A 21,939-nucleotide genomic window follows, 5' to 3' on the forward strand; every position below is an offset into this window, starting at 1 on the left:
GGAGGAACAAAAAGAATGGCTAATACATTCAAGCTTTCTTCCCTGTTTAGGAGTGGAAAGAGAAGAACTGTGTACTCCTCAGAAAAACAGCAAATAAATCTCAAGCCCTCCACCCACTGTTTGTAAAAACACTGAGGGTATTGTAGTAAAATGTTCTAACAGATTAGTTTCAAAGATACAAGAACAGTTTATATTAATTAATTCTACTGGCACCATGAAACATTTGTTTTCCACTGTAAAAACAGAAGTCAGTTGGATTTTTTGGGTTTTTTTTTTTTGTACTAGATGCAATTATATTAACTGCTGCATGAACTTTTAGCAATGGAGTGTTTGTTATCAACAAGCTATTTTTATCTAATAAATATATAAATATAATATTTTTATATAATTTAGCTATTTTTCCCCTTAATTTAAATGCGGATTCAATTTCCCTAACAGCATCACAGAAGTTTCTTTCTTTCTACACCCTCTTTCCTCCTACACCTAATTGGGATTCAATATCAGACAATATCTGAAAACCAAGACTAAAAAAAAAATTGACATTTTATCTTTTCTGAAAGACTGTAATTATGGAAACAGAATATAGGCAATGGGGAGGTCTGCAAAACATTTCTGTAACAGAAATTGTAAGGACATGTCAAAAAGAAGATATCCCAATTTAACTGGGAACCTCTTCAAAAACACATGAGTTTTTTACTCCTTCTTCATGTACCCACCCACTCATTTCCCTGGAGAGGTGTGACAACCTTGAAAAGGGTTCTTCAACATGCAAAGGCTACCAAAGGAGTTGTTGCTTGCAGGCTATGCCAAGCAGGTAAAGTGCAATTTTCCCTTCAGTCCGCTAGTACTATTTATTCCTTGCCTTTTAGTTGGGTCAGGAAGCTTCACTGCTCTAGAATCAGAAAAAGGGGACTAGCTGCTACCCAAAAGACTCCACTGTTTTCAGAAATTAAAATAGGACTAGCAAAGAGAAATAGGACAGGCTGGAGAAACTGGAGGCTATGTAACCACCAGACAGCTACAAAGAATGGAAGAAACGACTGCAGCAATATGATGCAATGATCATCTGACACAGACTGAATAGAATTAAATAGGAAGTTCTAAAGATACCTAAATCAGATTTTCCACTATAGTTTTTTTACTTCATTGCTAATTAAATTACTTCATTCCTAGTTGAAGACTTTTTGAAAAATGTATTACTGACCAAACAATGATGTCATTTATCACACAATTAAAAAAGTATACATTATCTACACATATACTGAGGCAGAGAAAGACAAGTAGATTTTTTTTACTGTCTATTAATCTTTGTGCCCATCACTGCATATAGACAATTCAGTGTCATCATCACTCAGACACTGATAGTCAGCGCTGCTAAAGACTAAAACCAATCTCAAATTAGATCAATTATGAAGATAATCCTTTCAAGATCTGGTACAGCAACCATAAATCCCTAATACAAAATAGTAACATTCTTTTTAATTGGCAAGGAGAAAGGATGCTTCCCTTATCCCACACAAGGATGAGTCATTAAAGCATTTCCTGCTTTTAGATTTCTTTATGTATGTATTTTTCACAGAGCCCATCATTTGCGTCAGATTTTTTAAAATATACACTCATAATAAGAGTTAGCCAGCTTTACCCAGACAAAAATAAATGAAAAAAAAATTATAATTTTATCCAGCTCATCCTTGAAGCATAGAGAAATTATAGGCCCATAAACCAGAAATAAATAAGAGGAAATAAGTAAACATATTCACAGAGTTAAGTACAAACAGTACTGCAGTGAAAAAAAAACAACAAAAAAAAAAGACCAAAAAACCAAACCAAAACAAAATCCACCCTCAAAAAAAACCCCAAAAAACCAACAACAAAAAACCACAACCGATTGGGAGCTTTGAATAACAAAAATAAGGATTTCCAATTCTGTCTTTGGGAATAAAATTGTATTATCAGTTCTACCAACAGCCAAATATAACATTTTTTCATCTGTTTTGATTTTTATTTTTTTTTAGTATGTAAAAAGCATGATTTTTCTACTCCTTAAATTAATAAAACATGATACAGATAGCAGAATCTCATCTCCATGCACACATAAATAACATCACATGATATGTGGATCACAGAGCACCTGATTTTCTCTCTGCTGCAAATCTAACAAGAACTGATTTCCTCTCTAATCCAGCTCTTGAAATAACTATATGGAACTTTTTCTATCTACAAAAAGAAAAACTATAGCTACTTTCTCCTCACAATAATTTCTGTAATTCCCACTTCCACAGATTATGTTCAAAAATATTGGACATGAAAAACGTTCTTCAAAACTATTTAACATGACGTAACTTGTACTTTAACCACCACAGATTCTCAGTAAGGATACATGATGCTACTAATAAAGGTAGTACTCACGGAGAGTTGGAGTGTGAAGAACACTGAAGGAAACAGCAGTAGAGAGAAATGATTGGCCACTCAGTTCAGGAATGAACTAAACCACACAGTAGCTGGGAACTTAAATGCACATTTCCCTCATACAACACAGACACCCCAGAGAAGTGGTCACAGCACCAAGCCTGCCTGACTTCAAGAGCTGGGACAATGCTCTCAGGCACAAGATGCTACTCTTGGGGTGTCCTATACAGGGCCAGCAATTGGACTGGATGGGTCCCTTCCAACTCAACATAAAATAAAATAATATAATTACAGAAAACAGCTATAAATTTTAAATAATTTTCACTACATTGTCTGCTTTGTTTTGTGTATGATACTGGAATAGCTGGGCAATCCTATTATCCTTATTCTGTATGATTTAACAAAATATTAAAGGCGTGCATGTGGCAAATCAAGGTAACAGCTATAACCATAGTCCAAATGGAAAAATAAATAATAAAATTTAGATTTTTTTCTTTGGAAATTAGTTTGACTTTTTAAGCTGTTTTTAAAAAAAATTGAAACAAACAACACCAGAAGAAAAGTGTAACTCGTAATTTTAAACAGACAACTTGTGTCCCCTGTGTGGATCTACATCTAAAATACAAAACTTACTAAGAATAATTATGGGAAAAGTTGATACTTTTACACTCTGAAACAGTGTTTCCAGTACCTCAGAAGGAAATGAAAACACAAATATAAATTCAGTATTCTGAATCTAAGAAGGAATACCAGCATGAAACAGAAAACAGTAAGAGAAGATACAAAACCAAATTTAAAATACGTATGTGAGCCTCTTAAAATTTTTATTAAAATCAATTTTTTAAAAAGCTTTTATACTTCCCATATTAGGAGAAGCAAAAGAAAAGCTTTCACTTTTAAAAGAAAGCAGCATTTGCCAAATGGTAGACTTCAATATTGAGCTCCCTTGGCTTTAAAATAAGGTGACTAAACTGTCACTGCAGAAAACTCACCCACTTTGTGCCTTATTAAGACAGCGGAAGGCAATAAAACCCTGAAGAAGAGTAATTGTCAGCATGTAATAGTAAATCAAACTACTAATATAAAAAAGTGTTTCAGTATCTCCACATAAAAGATGACATGCCTAGAAGACAAGAAAACATCACACTACTAAAATGTCTGCATGAATAAGCTTACTTCCTAATACGACAGCAAATTATTTGAAAGCACTTTAGCACATGCAGTCAAATTTCAGATAATGGCATGAGTAAAGTCTTCTCCAAATATGAAAAGTCTCACGTCAAGTCAGCCTAGAATTTCAGCTGTAATTTACTCACATGATGACATTTTTCTGTTTCATACATTAAAATTAATGTTTATAGAAAATTAGTCCTATTCTTCCATTTTGAGATATCAAATACTACTTATAACACAGCAACTTTAACTTTCACATAATTGTATTCTTACACTGCAACTTTCTTACTTTAACAAAATTTTTTATACATTATTCTACATTTCAACAAATTACAGACTTTCTGGCAGTAGGGGCTGCAGGCAGGCTAATAAAAATTACCACAAAGCCAAAATCCTGGAAGAGTTACTTTTTCTTAACTATTGAGATTGGTGAAGTTATGGGATGCTGAAAACAGAGGTGAAAATAAAAAAGCCTTAAGAGTAATAACTACAGCTACTTCTAGGACTGTATTCTATTACTATAAGCTGTCTGAATCAGCCAGACATGCATCAATGTTAAAAACCCATCTGGTAATGAAAAGTGATGCAATATCCAGGTGATTAAGCATCTTTAACATTATTTGATTATTTGATTATTTGATTGATAATTATGTGATTAAACATTATTTTCAGGAATTTTATCAATTGTTAGCAACTAACGTGGATTTCATAAAAAAACCTTTTATGAAATGAAGTTAATATGAAATTAAATTTAGCAACCCATCACTTCAGCAATTATTACATCTTCACAGTCATTTGCTTGCAAATCACCACAGCTATTACAGGTCTGTTAGTCAGAAGCAGAAGCTATCTGTGACGTAGTAACAAAAAAATCCCCAGTGCTGATTTGCATGGAGAAAACTCCATAGCTGTGCTGGGTTTGGATATCTGTTGCTAAGTCACTGATCCACCTCTCTGATAGGCTGACATTCTTCAATGCAACACAAGAAAAGCCACTCTTAAAAACAGAAAAATAAGTACTACTACTTTGTAGCTTTATCAATTACACAGGGCTTTCTGCAGGGAAGAAGAAGAGGACAGAGAACAAGGAAGAAAGAAGACATTAAACTTTCAAAAAGTCAAATTTATCTATAAATCTAACTAAAGACAAAATGAGAAAATTAAGATATAGTAGATCACATGTTTTTTAAAAACATGCATGGCCTCAATTTATAAAACACCTTCCCAACTACTGCATGAAGGCCTTAGAAATTTTCATTTTTGTTTTCAAACTGCTACACCAAGCAGTCACTAATTTACACTGCCTGATTACTTTTCAGGAACTGACCTGGTTGCCTTCCAGATGAAAAAAAAAAAGAATTGTGTCTGGAACCGACACAAATGAGAGGAGAATGTACTATACTTTGAATGAAAGAAAAGGCAGGGATGTAAACCAGCCATATCTGTACTTAATTTAGAGTTAACTGATTCATTTCTCATTCCTAATTTTGTATCCTCCTGTACCTCATGCCTTCTGTTCAGATTTTGGTGAATACATTATATATTTTTGAGGCTATGCAACTGGTATTATGTGGGAAATAAAAAAGGTAGAAAACTCTCAGAAGCTGTGTGAAAACAGATTTCAGAATGGAAGAGTGCAAGAATACAGACCTGCAAGGACAGGAAACAATAAGGCTGTGTTTTTGAGCTGTGTAAAGGCAGGCCTTAGGACATATGATAAGCAAGATAATAAAAAAATGTAAGTTTAATAATGAAGCTTTATCCATTGTTTTTAAGCTACAAGAAGCAAACATTGTTAGAAGCAAAGTGTATGTGCAGTTTTAATGATTGACTTAAGCAAACACTTCTAAGCTTTTAACATTACCCTACTGGCTAGAAAGTTTTTTAAAAGGCATTGTAACCAAGAGAATTTTGGCTGCTGTTGTAATGGCATGAGCTTTCAACATCTTTTGTGTCTCAGCTTGTCCTGAGGCTGACACTGGAAATAAAGCTCAAGGAGTGCCTACCTGCAGCCCCCTCCGTTATTGATAAATAAAGATCCAAAAGCATTACGCAAACAAATACTCAAAAAATACAGCTAACAGCAAAGAGACAGATCTGGGCAAGATAAAAACAATCCATGCTTCCTACAGAAAGAAATGTCACTGACTCCACAAAGAGCAAACCTAGCCAGAAGGAAGCAATCTGTAATATGCAATACATTTTCAAAGTGTTGTTAGGTAGTAGCATTGCAACACAGAAGAACAGGATTTTTTTAAAATTTAAATAAATATACTAGAAAAAAAAACAAAAAAACATCAGCCATAACAAGTAGACTGTATTCTCAAACTTCCACTCTCTAGCTAGTTGAGGAATTTTCCAAGTCTCTATCTAGCTGTAAATGTTGACACCTGAAAACTTCACCTCATAACAGCTGGGTATTCAACAGTGACAAACACAGTGTACATTAGCTGATCATCTGAGTTTTGAACATCCCAATTCCTCACTGATCTCAGATACAGTTAACTTGTCTGATGGTAAAACTGTACCAAAGGAGCACAGCAGCGTAAACCTCAACAGAGCAGATCTCTGAAAGTATGAATCTGCATAAAGCCACTCCCAGGGTAGGATTCAGCTCACCCTAATTTCAGACATCAAGTGCAGTTCCCACACAAGACCAGCTTCTAACCTTCCACCAAGGTTAGTGGAGATCTAACCAATAGAGGCAACGCAGTCTAAGAAGCAACTACATTTCAAACAAAGCATTTCTCAAGTGCCTGTCAACAGAGGTAAGACACAGCCTCCTAAACATACTTATCATTGTAAGTTGTCATGCCATAAAGTATACAAAATATCTACCAAAACAAGCAGATTTGGTGTTGGATACACAGGAAACCTGCATCCTTCCGAGAGGCAGGTGAGATGCCCCACCGAGACTAAAATGATGCTAGAAACCTGTATTAAGGCAACTGACTCCTGCACTCCACTGTACATAATCAGCAGATATCTAGGTCAGAAGGAGACATCCTCAATGCAGGCACCAAAAAAAGAAGTTAATTCTATTTTGGCAGCAGGAATCCAGAATCAGTGTAAGTGGATAATATAATTTATCACTGATAGATTTCAAGTTAACTAACTACCTACCACAGGTAATTTTCATTATCTAGGATTTCAAACTTTAGTGTAAATGAACAGAGAACAGAAGGCTTTTGTTAAGTATTTTAAAATAAATTTTAATAATTTTTTAAGACTACTCTTCATCTAATATTAATACTTTGAGAAAACTATGAATGTGTTCCAACATCCTAGAGCAGCTCTTTCTGTGACCTTCAACACCTTCACTGCCCATTAGGATACCTAATCTAGGAAAAGAATCGTTACTTCTGGTTTTATTTATTAAAAAAAACAATATTGAGGAAAACCCCTATGCATGCAGCTCACTTACAAATAAGAATTCTCCAATAACTAATGTGTTAGATATGTAATACTCCTGAATATTTGGATATGTGGCAGTACTAGAAACATTCCCCAGTTATTCAGTTTGTCAGCATGACATTAATATTTACACAATAACAATAATTAATAAATTCACCTTTATCAGGTATTTCTTCAGGGACTTTCAACCAAATCCTTCCTGCTTTACACAAGTAGTTAGCTAAACGTAATGGCATTACAGCCAGAATGTATAGGATTAGAATGATTTGTTCTGGTTAATACACATCTGTAACATGCAGTGCTCAAGCAGTATCCATTATTGCATTTTGTTGGTGCTGTCATTCAGTACCTCCTCTGCTAAGCTAAGTGAATCAATTTAAGCAAAGTTGAATAAATCTCTATTTTATAATGACAGAGAAAAAATATTGTTGAACTGGAAATACAGCTTCAGAGACCTCTGCAGCGAGAACTGGAAGTTTCCACTCTGTTTTCAAGGTCACTTAACACTACTAATGACTCAAACCTCACAAAGCTTTCTTTGGCATATGAAATACATGTAATATTTCCTCTTCATTACAGAGGAAGAAAAAAATCAATCTTTTTAATATATTTCCTAAGTTATGCCCACATAAGTATATAGTACATGACTGGAGACCAGAGTTGGAATCTTTTGGGAATACATATAAACATAAATTATCAGCATGTGTTTATGATACACCAAAAAGTACTTCCATAGTCCTCCTACTGATGACCTCTGGTATCAACTATTGCCAATTATTTACCTTCTTGCTAAACAGATCCAAGGAGCTTTCAGACATTTACATCATAAACCTTCCTATGAGAGAAATGCTTTTATTTTCCTCCTTAGGTGTGGCACTTACCCAATCCTTTTGGAGTAATGCCGCTGCTATCAGCAGGATTGACCACCCAGTAGTAGTATTTCAGCGTGTGCATTAACTGCAGCACCGTGCCCACTCTGCGGATGGTATTATAGATTGTAGCAGTCCCAATGAATTCAGCTGACAGGTAGGTGTACAAAGACAGCTGCACCTGAGGAATGAAACAGTCGCCCACATAAATCTCTGTATCAGTAACCGTAAATTGTAGGGGTCTTTTTAGAATAGACTCTGGATATGATATAAAAAACTGGAAGACTAATTACAACGCTGGTTAGGACAAGGCCTGCACTGGTACCTAGGAATGACTTAAGTAACGATAAACATACTGGCTTGTTTTCTATTCTGACTTTTTATACGAGAAGTATATATTTTCAGTTTTTAGGACAATGCCACTTTTCACTTTGGTTTGCATATCTCAACTATGATTACTTAGGAAAACAAGTAATTCATTATTACCAGAGATGAGCAATAACATTTTAGAGATTTTATCAAACTAGAATACATGGTTTGAATTAAAATGAGAGCTTACGTTAATTTGTAACAAAACACATTTTGCCTGCAATTAAAAATACAAAATTTTATGCTTAATATGCAGGAAAACAATGTAATGCAATCACTGAAAAAGGAACTGGGTTTCTTGAAGCAGTCTTTTCATAGAATCAGACAGGACCTTAGGCAATAATTTAACTGCTTTTAAAAAATTATAAAAGACATTGGAGTATATAGTTAAGCAGTGTACAGACTTCATGATCTAAAAATCATTTCCGTTACATGTTTATAAAAAGAAAACCCAAAAGAGCAAAACCAAAAACCTAAGTAGAATGTTATAAAAGAATACAGGCATTTAATTTTGTTGTAGGCAAGTCATAACATTACTCAAGCATACCATTACCTTTGCAGGGGTATGTATCCAGATAGCAGGATTAAAAAGGATGTGATCACATAATTGCTTCAGTAGAGGTGCTCCATGAGATAATCCATCCAAATATTTTGCAAATGACAAAAATTGTTCCAGAACTGCTCTGGTTATATGAACTCTAGATGACTGGGAGAAAATAATCAGAAAGAATAAAAAGATAAAGAAAAACTCTTCATTAATATAATTATAGCAGAACTACGAAGCAGTATTTTCACCTGGCTCATCATTAGTAAGTACATGCAGCCTTGCATGTTTTGATGTCATTTAATATAAAGGCAGATTGTGCTTTATACTTTCTAACACTATTAATGGTCTTTCTAATGGATATATTTAGCACATTAAAATATTCACGAATAACTTTATTTTTTTGTTTGTTTGTTTTTTGGTATTTTGCTTAGTTGGGTTTGTTTTCATTTGATTAGAATCCAGTCAGGATCCTACATTTCTACTTCATCTGAAGTCCTTATTTCTTCTTAAATTAAAGAAGTGTCTTATTGAAATTGGGTGTCTCAGTGTGCAAACGCACATTATTGAGAGACTTGCATTTGTTTCTTAAACTTGAGTAGGTGTTCGAAGGAGCTGGGTTCATGGTTTCCTCAAATTTCAGTACTCTTTCAGTTTCATAGCATATGCTGTAAAATCACTGTTGAGACCTGCTCCTATGTAGTAGCGTGGCATGAGGACTTTTACTTCTTTCTATACTAATTAACAGATTAATAAATAGCAAAAAACTCTAAACATCCTTCTCCTTGCCTTCTCCACAAAATGTCAAGCACTGGACCAGGCTGCTCAGGGAAGTGATGGAGTCACTATCCTGAGGTATTTAAAAGGTGTGTAGATGTGGCACTGAGGGACAAGGTTTAGTGGTGGACTTGGTAGTGCTGGGTTAGCAATTGGACTCGATTTTAAAGGTCTTCTCTAACCTAAATGATTCTATGATTATATTTTTCAATTATTTTTAATGCTGTAAGTATGGTCTGGGAATATGGAGATTTAAGAAAAAAAAGCTCTTTGTCTTCTCTGAAGTATTTGAAGACATGCAAATGAACAACAGATACAACAGACAATTTAAAAATAATAAAATTGAGACTAGGAAACAAAATGATTTTTTCCCACCATGTGTGCCAACAGAATATAAGCATATATTGAAAAAAATAGAATACATTCTTTCAAAAATACTGCATCTAAGTGAATATAATGTAAAAAACATCCAGAAAACAACATATGTTTTAAGAATTATGCTGTGATCAAAGGAAATCCTTTAACTATTCACATGCCCAAGTCTAATGAACATAGCAGGTGTTAATTAAAAGAGCATGCAAACTTTTAAAAAAAATAAATGTGTATAACATTCTTAATTGATGTATTCCATGTGTGTAAACCACAGTGCTCTATTCAGGAGAAAGCCACCCATGAGGGATCACAGGTCTGCCTGTAACTTACCAAACCAAAGCCAACAACTTTGTAAATTCATTCTGGTTATGGCACAAGAAAACCTACCCTCGGAAAAAAACACCACCTTAGGCTAATTCTTTGAAATTCTAAATCACACTTGCCTAGTAGTGAAAACAGAAGCACAGAAAATCTGCTTTTATGTATTAAGTGAAGGTATTTCCCTAGCCACAAAGAACAAAGTAAACAGAATGAGAGAAACTACTTCTCATTCTTCTTCAAAATTCAGAGCATTTTTGAAAGGTGATACTATGATTTTTATCTTCTGCTTAAAAGACTGCTATGCTGACCTCATGGTAATAAAAGCCCTGTAGTAGACATCCAAGAATGCCAGAGCCATGAGCTCCAGTCATAGGACCACCAGTATATTAGTAGAGTTGGCAGTAGTTTGCTTTCAGATTATTGAGATTATTAAACCCCAGTAACAGGGTGTCATGAGGCAGGGAGGCAGGTGATGTTCCCCAGACAACTGAACCTCAGTTTTGTGATAAATGCTCACCACTCCTGAAAACAAGCAAGTACAGGGAATGCCCTCTGCAACTATTTCTTTCAGAAATTAGGTTTTGTTACAGTTTTTCTTCTTCAAAACACAGGGCAACTATTTAAAGAATTTCAGAATTGAGTCACAGAAGATTAATTTAACTTTTATTAACCTACTCACACATGAAAAAATAAATCTAAGTTATGACATTTCTGCTATTTCTGTACAAACTAGAACCAAGAGAATTTCCTAAGTGAGTTTGGGGGGACAGAAAGTGCAGAAATGAAAATACTTTAAAGTGATTCACAAACAGATTTAATGTAAGAACATAAATAAGAGAACAGAACCACCTTGAGAAAACTGATTCTGGTCAATACTGGTATGTAAGAGGATGAGGAAGATGAACAGACTCTTGTAGACAATTTATAAAACATTTTTAATTTGTAATACGTGTATCACAAATATATTTTATTCCACCAGACATTTAAGCCAAGTGATTGAAAGTACCACAATGACAGTGGAAATACTAAGAACAAAGATAAAAATCCTCCAAACATACCTTTTCAAGGAGATAGCCAATGACTAGAAAGCCTTTTCCACCAAGCATTTGTTCTTGCATGGCTACGGAACTCTTAAGAAGCTCAACCAAGAAAGCCAATAGGGTAGCACTGCATGTAAAGAAGATTTTTTTCAGATTAAAAATGTTGCTTTCTCAATAATCACCAGCTATTAAGTAAACAGAAATAGGCTTAAGGTGGTGAACAATTCCTTAAAAGAATACAAATCTTATTTTTCCTCTCAAGAAATTTCTCCAGTGATTTTTCACATATTACAATGGCGGGAGTGGGAATTCATTCTCAAACAAGTACCAGTACACCAGCACAAGCAAGTCAGTACTCCTGGTTTGACCATGACTATCCCATGTTTAAATAGTCCTGGAGCTTTCAGTTCAAGCCAATGTTTTGGCAGCTGAAAGAGGCAGAAGATGCTGAGTGGAGTCCCGTTGACAGTGCTAGAACGACGCAGGCAGGGGCTGTGTCAAACATTTCACTATTCAGACTAACTATTCTAAACAGCAAAGTTTGTGGCCACTAGGTATGTCCTCATTCCACACTTTCAGTCCCTAGAGTCACTATTAACACACAAATGAGGCATAAAATGTTTGAACATAAATACAGGCAATGATGCCCACAAACCACAGTGGAACAGCAGGGAGGAGAGCTTCCTTTGAACTTTCTAAAGGCCAAACATGAGAATAGTATTTGCCTGACCAAATAAAGGTTAAGGATTGTTTTTCATCCAGTGAGGAAAGTCTAACTTCTGACTAGAAAGGAAGAGAGACTCCAGAGGCTACAAGGAAATCACCCAACAGCCCATCCCAGCAGTATCTTCAAGTGAAGTGTTTAGAAAGTACAGGGAGGGAAAGTGTTCAGAAAAGGTTACAGTATAGAAACACAAGAGATAAGAAAGACTTCATGGGATGGAATTGGCAAGAAAGTGAAACTATGTTATGAAAACCAGCAGTGGAAACATATGACAGATCAACCCACCACAGGGAAAATAAATCATAATTGACTCTTGGGTGATGAGAATAAAACAAAAATACACTCATCTGTTGCTGAAAAACCCAGAGGAAAGGGGGAAAGAAAAAAAATTGTGACAGAAAGTATTTAAAATTACTTTTCAAATATCTCAAAAAGGTAAATGACAGAATATATTGTAGTGCATATACAATTCATATATAAAATCATTATTCCTTTTCTAAAAATTAAATAGATGTAACAGTTCCTAGCTGTACAGACAAGTGTCTGCAACTACAAAAGTTCTTGCATAGGTAGTGGGCACAGGCAAGAGTGACAACTGTGGATTTTGCAGGTATGAAAAAGGGACTTAAAGAAAATGTCCAATCTGCATTTGATACATTGCAACTTTTCTCAGAGTATCTAGTCATCTAAATGTTCACTTGCTCTTCAAATTGAATCTCTTACTTTGAAATAAAAGTTGAGTTGGTTAATCCACAACAGCACCAAAAAATAATCAAAGTGCTGAGGAAAACAAGATTTATTCTATTTGATGAGTAAAGCTGCCAGTGCAAAAGGACAGAGAAGCCAAAGCACATGCTGGGAGCATGAAATAGTGTCTTGTCTCTGTTCATTGTTGAATGGTCATAATAATCCATCTAAAAGCACATACAAAATGCTCTACAGAGTGTCAGGAATAAAAGTACACAGATAATATGTATTTACAGTATTCCAAAGCTTTTATCAAAACAGCTTGTCAAGCTTGTCACATCAACTTCAGATTATATGCATCAATTTTTTCTTACCCCAACCAAAAGTGTCTACTGTATTTGTCATCTAAAATAAGAATCTAATCATTTTTATAACATGAAAGTTCATAAGCAGCTCACATAGTGTTGAAGATATAAATTTAGATTTTTTAAAAAAATTGAATAGGTGAAAGAAAATTCCATTTAGATAGACGGTGCTTACTACCATCCTCTATGAATAACCTTAGGACAACAAGCCATTATGCATGAAGTCAAGAAACAGCATACATCTTTGCAGAATTAGAATTTAAATTACAATAGCAAATACCATTAATATCACATTGAAATATCAAAAAATATCCTTAAAATGGATTGTAAAGATTTTTGTACCATGAGCAGACTTAAGTTTATTTTCTATACTCAGAAGTACTTTGTTAAAAGCCTTTAAATTTGTATCACAGTATACTTGTTCATTCTATGAATTTAGATGTAAACTCATGGGCTAGAGTTATTTACCTGATATCAGTACAATCTCTATACAACTTTTAGAAATTATGACAGACTCTGAATGCAAGTTTTAAGACACATTGACACCATAACGATAAATATATTTTTTCCTCTTTCCCTCTATTTAAGCACACATAAATCACAAGCCAACTCAGAAACCATAAGTGACCAGTTTATACCTAACCATGCCACAGACACAGAAACAGACAAGCTGGTTCTATGTAAGAAAGATGGACTCAAAAAAAGTGTAGTGATTCAGGTGCCCAAGTATCACTTTTTAGATATTAACCATCTTTATGCTGGCTATAGCTGAACTAATTAATCCTGCCTGCCCACATTACCTCTGCACAGATCTACCTTAGCTGCAGAGTGGTGCCAGTGTTTCTAGTTTCAGGGAAATGTATTAATTTGGCCAATGCCTTTGTGAATGAGCTATGCTTTTACTCAATTCCAAAAGGGCTTTTAACATCTATTGATCCAGACACATAATGATACCTCAATCCAGCTCTACAGAGTCAGCTCAGGTCTGCAGGCAGGAACTCTAACTTCTAATCCTTCTGCATTATCCAAGATTGCCATCATAAATAATAGAGTTGACTGCAGTATATAGTAATTCAAATCTTGGGATAGCACACATGAATGCATCATTACACCTTCAAGCACATTAAAAAAATCCAAGTACCAGAAAATGCAGCAGTTAAGGAGAACCATCTGGCAGGCATAAAGAGGCACGATGAAGTTTGAGATGAATACTGTATAGGACCACAGTATTGATAAAAATTAACATAATAATTGAATTTAAATAGCAGTTTGCTCATATTATTATGCAAGAAATGAAGTAAAAGATCTGTAATATTTTAACTCATAGAAGAACTATGAAATCAAAATGGAAGTTTTTAAAATTCTCATTGCATGTACAGTACTGAAGGATATTACTACCTGAAAATGATCAGAGGCAGAAAACAGACTACATGCTGTCTGTGGGGTTGGGGGGGGATAATTTTTTTTTGGAGGGTGGGGAGAAACTGTACAGTATTTATGGCTTGGGCTTTGTTTTCTGGACTTTTTCCCTCAGAGAAGTTGCTTAGACTTCTTTTAGATGAAACTTCCTTTTTGGAGGAGGAGGGAGGAATGAAACCGCACTAAGTAGCAGCTATTGCATACAATACAGGTTTCACATGTAACATTCTTCACCCTACATCCTTTATGAGAGAGAGCATCTGATCTGCTTGAATTCTCAGATAAATTTTCCCAGCCTCTTCAAAACTTCTCTTTCCCCACATTGTCAGACTGCCCTCAAAGAAATGTGTATCTAGATACAAAAATCTATACTGAAGTAATGCATTTCCCCCCTCAATATTGCATTCTAAGAACTTAATCTGCCTAATTCGGAGGACTGTATCCAGAAGTTTTAACAATTTCTAGTGATGCTCACTTTATTCACCTTGGCAGCTGAACACAAATTAAACCTGAATATATGAAATATGAAAATATTTATCATTAGAAATCATAGAAACATCATTATCATATATCAAATATCATTAGTTATCATAGAAACATTGCCAAAATCATTCTTTTAAAAAGGTTGTTGTTGACAGAGGGAAAATAATGTTGATGAGAAGACTGTCATCTAAGTTGAACAATTTTACAAACAGAATTTAACAAACTTGCCAGCAACTAACATGAATCAGCTTGCTGCACAGTAATTGACATTAGACATTAAACTTGCAAAATTCTGTGCACTGTCACACAAAATTTCTCTCCATTCTTTCCTACTTTCAACACTCCTAGATATAAAAGATACATCAGCCCATTCCTACATCTCTTCTATATTATGCCTTTCCTAGAAGAGATCAGTTGTCTGCAGTGGAGCCAAGATACAGATCGAAAATGAAACTATATGTGTCAACCAACACTAAATCAGAGAACTATGACAATTACTGAAAACATAACTAATTTCAAAAAAACCAAAAAAAAATTAGTAGTTTTCCATTATTAAAAAAACAGAGAAAAAAAAAGGTGATAGACCAAAGCACGATGATGCAGTACCTCCAACGGTTATGATACTGTTTAGAAGTACCTTAGAAGTCAGGAATTTGCACTCCTAGGATTAAAGTGAAATTTGCTTTGGCTTTTTGTTTGTTTTGTTTTGTTTCTGTTGCAGTTATTTTATTCTATTTTATTTTTAAACCACTACACATATCAGGTTCTCTAGACTACTCATTCCTATGATAATTTTCCCTGTGAGATTTGCCTTTATCTTGGATTGTGTATTACAAAGTTATCTAGATTCAGTTTTACAAAAGACACCTTTAGTTAAGGCAGGCATGTTGCTTTGGAGACCTAAGTATGATTATTAATTACACACCATTTAACTTGAAGAATATATATAAAAGAAAATGATGCCAGTATTTGTTTTGTCTGATTCTCTTTGGGAAAGAATCCTTTATAAAGATAAAAATCCTTTATTTTCAACTACTCAAAAGAAATACAAAAAGATTGCATGAATAACTCCATCACAGGTGGTTAGCATGATAACTATTGAAAATTAATCTTAGCATAAAGTGGTATTAAGGAAAATCATACATCAACAATTAATGTTTCCATGGGCTACAGCTATGGCATCTCTCTAAAGTGCTTCCTTAGCTGCCAGTTTAAAAATATTTTTTTCCTTCTGTAAGACTGTTGAAGAGAAAGGGGAAGTGATTTCTTTCTTACGCCTTTTCAATTCTTTTCTCATAACATATGATAAAGCTAATAAGACTGCTAATGAGGTTTCATTCACAAACATGAGTCAGTTGAATAGGTGCTATGTGAGAGAACTAGAGATGCAAGAGACCTCTGCTTACAGGCAAAACATTTTGGGACACAGACTCCAGTAATAAATTAGCCACCCTTAATAGTCCCTGGATTTTCTGGCATATGCAGAGGTACAGCAGTTCAGGAGTTTACAACAGATCGCTGCTGCACAATGCAGTGGCTTTGTTTTCATTATAAACTCTTGTCCAGGCAGACCAATTTGACAAGTCACATTCCAGCTGTCACAGCTTGGGAAAATTCAAGTAGACAAGATTTTATCTGACCACAGCTAGCTCACACTAGTGATGTGAAATTTTAGGAGCAATATCCAGCATTCTGCTCTTCAAAATGGAGAGGGAGAGGGTTACCAGCACTCAACAATGCAAATTCTGAATTTTACACTGGAGGCAGCAATGGACCGGGACCTTGGCTCTCCATGAGAGGCATAAAGGCAAATGCAACAACCTCAGGAAGGATTACCTCCAGATCTACTCTTGAGTTTAAACATCTGTGTTATCTATGACAAGAAAATTATTGAAAGACAATGTGAGAGGAGAGGTTTGGAAGATAGGATACTACATGTTTAATTAAAATGAAGACATTAATAACATACTGAAAACTTGCAGATTTTTCATATTAAGCTAATAAATAAAGTCAATACATCAAACTAATTCCTGTCAAGATGGGCTGTTTCGTATCTGCAGAAAATGATAGGAAGCCTGCCTATTTCTTATCAAACTATAAATCTTAAAAATTAGATGCACAGTTGTACCTGTCTTACTTAGGAAATACAGATAGTTTTAATAATTCTTTTTTTTATGTTCAGATGGTTTGGTGGGTTTTTTTTCTGCCAATAAAGCCCCTCTAATATTAAAAAAATCCAATTAGCAAATCAAATAATAGAGAACACTGAGCTTATTAAATAGATTTTCATATTTACAGGAGAGAGAGGTGAGAAGGATTCAAAAAGCAGTAGAACTGGGACAGCCCTCTGTTGCTGTAGGTACACTTTTATAGGTAAGACAGGTAAAACTGAGCATCAGATACATAGAGAGACACTAATCTAATAAATAAGGGGGAAAAAGGAAAGAACTCATTAAGTCCATCACTTTCCTTATTCCATTTCTCAAATGAACCCTTTCATGTTTAGCATTCTTTCCCCACTACCTTCTTTCTTTGATCCCAAAAATATTTTATTCTCTTATTTGCCTACTTCCTTGTTCACTTTCAGCATTATTTTTCTTGAAACCTATATACCATTAAATAAAATATGAGGAAATAATGTACATAAACCAAAACCATGTTAATTCAACATATGAATTACACCTCATCAAGCAGACATTTGCTTAAATTTTTGTTCAATGTGTTCTTGAGTTAGGATCACATATTCTTGTATTATGCACTTTACAATCATATAGCACAAAGAATTAGATCTCTTTTTAGAATATAATCTAATTATAGAAGAATTGCATTGACTTATTCAAGAACAATCTTTTTTCTACTTACAGTTCAACTAACTCCAGAAATGTTCTGTACATTTTCAATTAAACATTATGAATGTTCTCACTTGCTGGGTAGACCACACACTTGGGAAGAATCAGTCTTTATCTCAACTTCTAAAGCTTACATTACATTAGCTTTTCATTTTTAAACAGATCTAGTTATTGCTTTGCTATCTAATACAGGTTCAGCTCATTAAAGAATTTAACATAGATTTTATTCCTATGTGAAGATACATACACACATAACCTTCCTTAAACTAGAATAAAGCATTTTTGTCTTCTGCTTTGCCAGTAAATAAAAACATACAGGTTTTTTTTTTTCCCCCAAGCTTATTTCAAACCAAGCATTTATTTTTCTATTTCCCTTACTTTACAATGCTTCAAGGGAAAGGACATCCCGTAAAAGAGATTTAAAAAAATAAATATTCCACATTAGCCAATACACAACCAGCTTTTCTGTCTTCCAAATTTGTTGTCACTTTTAGTATTAGATAATTGTTTTCTCAGTTAACTATTTTTTAACTATCCAATGTAATAAAAAATATCCAGAATAATTAATAGAAGAATATTATAGGCAAGAAAATAAGCCACGTGCTCTGCATTACAAACTTATTTTGTCACCTAATTCAAATAGAAAAGCCAGCTTATCTTGCCCCTAAACACGGCTTTCTAGCAGGCCTTGGTTACAAATAATCCTCCAGGGAAACACTGTACCAGTCGTTCAGCATTACCTTTTCAGATCTGCTACCCCAAAGATTTAGGCCACACATTATTCTGGAGAAGTTTAGCTATCCTGTGTTTCCTCTAGGACAGGAGCCTGCACAGCGACAAGGACATGGCAAGAGATCTTATCAGAAGTAGCCATAGCTGAGCTGGTGCTGAGAAAGGAGTCACCATGCCTGGAGATACTTAAAAGACGTGCAGATGTGTCATTTAGGGATGTGGTTTAGTGGGGGACTTTGCAGTCCTAGGTTAATGGTTGGACTCCATGATCTTAGAGGTCCTTTCCTAAAGGATTCTATGATTCCAAGTCAGCATGGGTATTAACAGACTCCTAGGTAGTCCTTTTTAGGCTTCCAGTAGAATCATTAGCACTTGTGAAGGCTTTTCAACTTAGAGATGTCTTCCATAGTATCAGAGGAGAAACTTCACTTTCAGCTAAAAATTCTCTTGGCATGTCCCCAGTCACTATTGCAATTGTAATATGGTCACAAAATGCCTGATCATAGCTCTATGACTTTCTTACCACATATTAATTAATTTTTGAATGTTATAAAATATGAATTCAAATGACAAGACTTTGAGAAGGTAAACAACATTGCACTCTCAAGTAAAAGCATATTGATTTCTTTCAGAAGTTGGATGAACTGTCATAAAATTAAACTTAAATACTCTAGAGTGATTTGAATTCATCAGTTAATCATATCAGTTTTGTACAGTAAACTACTTCTTTTAAAAATAATATTTTATTAAAAGAAAAAAAGATAAAATGTAGAAAAAAATTAGAGAACATTCCCACAAAAAAAAAGAGGAAAAATTTAGCTTAATTTAGTTTCTATCTTGGTTAAAAGAGGCTTACCAAACTGTTGTTTCCACCTGACTGTCATGCAGCTGTCGATTGTCTAACTGGGCAAAGAGAGGAAAAAGAACCTGGATCCCTCCGATGGAATGAATTGCGCTGTGAATGGAGTGGGTTACAATAGCTTTCACATCCTAAATATATAAAATAAAGGAAAAACCATAATTAATCTCAGTTTTAAAGGACGGTTAATTTTGGAGCACTTTAACACCAATTTGAGTGCAGACTTTTAAAAATTTTGTTTTGATACTTATACTTCAATTATAATCACTATATTTAAAGTCAAACTTTAAACAGAAAATTTTCAGTATTATGGCAAACTCTGCCTTATAGTATGAAGTCTGTATTCATTATGGAACATTCTTTTCCTTGCTATAGAATGGGAGCAAAGAAGTAACAGTTCAAGTGAAAGTTATATTAAGAGCTGACAGCACAAAAGAACAATCTCTGTACACTAGCAGACAAAACCTCTGAGTGGTGTTCAGCCAACAGTAGTCACAGAACATCAATTTGACAGCACTAACCTGAAGCATGAGAGCATGGGGGGAATGTACAAAAATTGAAGGATTCTCCTTTGGTGAGGATTCAAGGCATAGCTGAGCGTCGGTGGCCTTTGCATTATAGGTAAAAGCGATGCTACTTGCGAGTTTCCCATCATACAGCACTTGTTTATGGTGTTCAGCCAGATGAATGTCACTCTCGGATTTAAACTTGAACGTGCTCTGAAAAAAAACAAAAGTTTTACCAAGTAATTAACTTAGACAAATTCCTCACCACAAAATTTGCAAAAAACTACATTGGACTTGAAAGGGAATAAATAAACTACTAAACTTGGCTTGCATTTACCAGTAGCCTAGTGCTACTGAATGATCAGAAAGATTTTTTTTTTTATTTTTATTTATTCTACACCACATCAATGTGTCAATACATTATTTGGTATTTTATGTATTATCTCTCCTTTCAGCATCAGTGTTTACACTGATCTTAAAAAACGTCACATTAACCAGCCATAAATAAGTTAAAATAAAATTTAAGCATAAAACACATTAAAAATAGAGCACAAATTAAATGTGCTGCATTTTAGTTTATATGAACTCACTCAAATTAGAATATAAAATGCTATATCACGTAGATTAAAGGAATAGTTATTTTTGAACAACATTAAAATCTATGCTTCATTAACAGTCAGGAGTATATATAAACAAACCACTTATAACAAAATAAAATCCAAAATAAATAATAAATTCCACATTTCAAATTAATGATTCTCAAATTCAGAACTTTTCCAATGAAGACTGAAGAGTTTTATTATTTTAAACATATCATGATTCATATCTGATTTAAAATTAAGTTTTTTGGCAACACTGACAAATCAATAAAGCACAAGATAGATTTCTGTCTTTCTGCAAAGCATTGTCAGATTTATTTTGCATATAACAATTGCATATAACAATCACTTAACAGTGGCAAAAAGACAACTAGTAGTAACACAGTAACGTGCTGTACTGATACAAGGAAAGCAAATTTGTTAGCAATGACCACCATTTTATTATAAATTAAGATATAAATATGTGTGTATATATATATAATTATTGCTAAAATATTTACAGAGTTTAAAATAATTTATTTCTGAGATAATACAAGTCATTTCTTTCACTGTGATGTTATGATCACTAGTGATCATAATTTTCCTTATCCCTTCGGTTCTACCAAATCTCCCCTTTCCCCCCCAGAATGAAATCCTCTATCAATGAAACTACTGAAAGCACCAGCACTGGGGTTATCCATCTTAGAATTAAAACAGTCAATTTATAGGCTATCAGCTGCTCTTTCCAAACAAATTAGAAGTTCCTACTATTTATGTAACCCCATAAACCTCATCTGTCCTTCTCAGAGCTCTCAGAGCTGCTGGAAACCCTGAAAAAATTCTTCTGACCAAAAAATTTTCAATTTTCCAATATTCTTTTGATTACAGCCAAACAATGGGAAAGCACATCTGCTCAAGTGACTGACACACAGCAATAGAAGGTCTGCTGACCAGCACCCCTTTGCATGTGGGCCATAAGCTGAACAGACTGGAGCTGCTGGAGAACACTCCGAGCACATCTGTCAGTCAGCACTATCCCAACCTTAGTGACGCCCAGCAGAAGGGAGGCTGCAATGATGAAAAGGTACCAGACACAGGTACCATAACAGAAAACACAAGCAGGAAGGGCCAATGCATGTAAATAGCAAGTCTATGGTTCAGTCTGCATTTGACAATGGAGGATAATACCTTCAGCTGCACTGGGAGGGGTGCTGCTAGTAGGTGGAGGAAGGTGCTGCTTCCCTTCTAACTAGCCTTGGTGAGGCCACACCTGGAGTGCTGGGCTTCCACTGGGAGCCATGCACTTACTGCAGAGAGTGCAATGAATGGCCACTAAACATGAAGGGATAGAAGAATCTCTCACATGAGGAAAGGGTGAGAGAGTTGTGTCTCTTCAACCTGCAGAAAAGTGGCAGAGGGGATCTCATATATAAAAAACAGAAGGGAGGT

The 21,939-nt window shown here is 34.7% G+C and overlaps 1 protein-coding gene across 7 annotated transcripts in view; it reads right to left on the reverse strand.

The window, feature by feature from the left end:
* Nucleotides 1–21,939, reverse strand: part of NBEA (neurobeachin) — a 460,815-nt gene that overhangs the window by 326,013 nt on the left and 112,863 nt on the right. For all 7 annotated transcript variants that reach the window (XM_088067905.1, XM_088067892.1, XM_088067894.1 and 4 more), the window contains exons 9-13: nt 19,928–20,125; nt 19,404–19,537; nt 11,307–11,415; nt 8,788–8,940; nt 7,878–8,046 (exon numbers count right to left, since the gene is read on the reverse strand). In XM_088067905.1, the coding sequence (XP_087924031.1) occupies nt 7,878–8,046; nt 8,788–8,940; nt 11,307–11,415; nt 19,404–19,537; nt 19,928–20,125 (763 nt within the window). The remainder of the gene's footprint in view (nt 1–7,877; nt 8,047–8,787; nt 8,941–11,306; nt 11,416–19,403; nt 19,538–19,927; nt 20,126–21,939) is intronic.

Source organism: Pseudopodoces humilis, chromosome 2 (genome assembly GCF_049639895.1).
Source record: "Pseudopodoces humilis isolate 2021_Gansu_Grassland_sample_001 chromosome 2, ASM4963989v1, whole genome shotgun sequence".
Lineage (NCBI taxonomy): Eukaryota > Metazoa > Chordata > Aves > Passeriformes > Paridae > Pseudopodoces > Pseudopodoces humilis.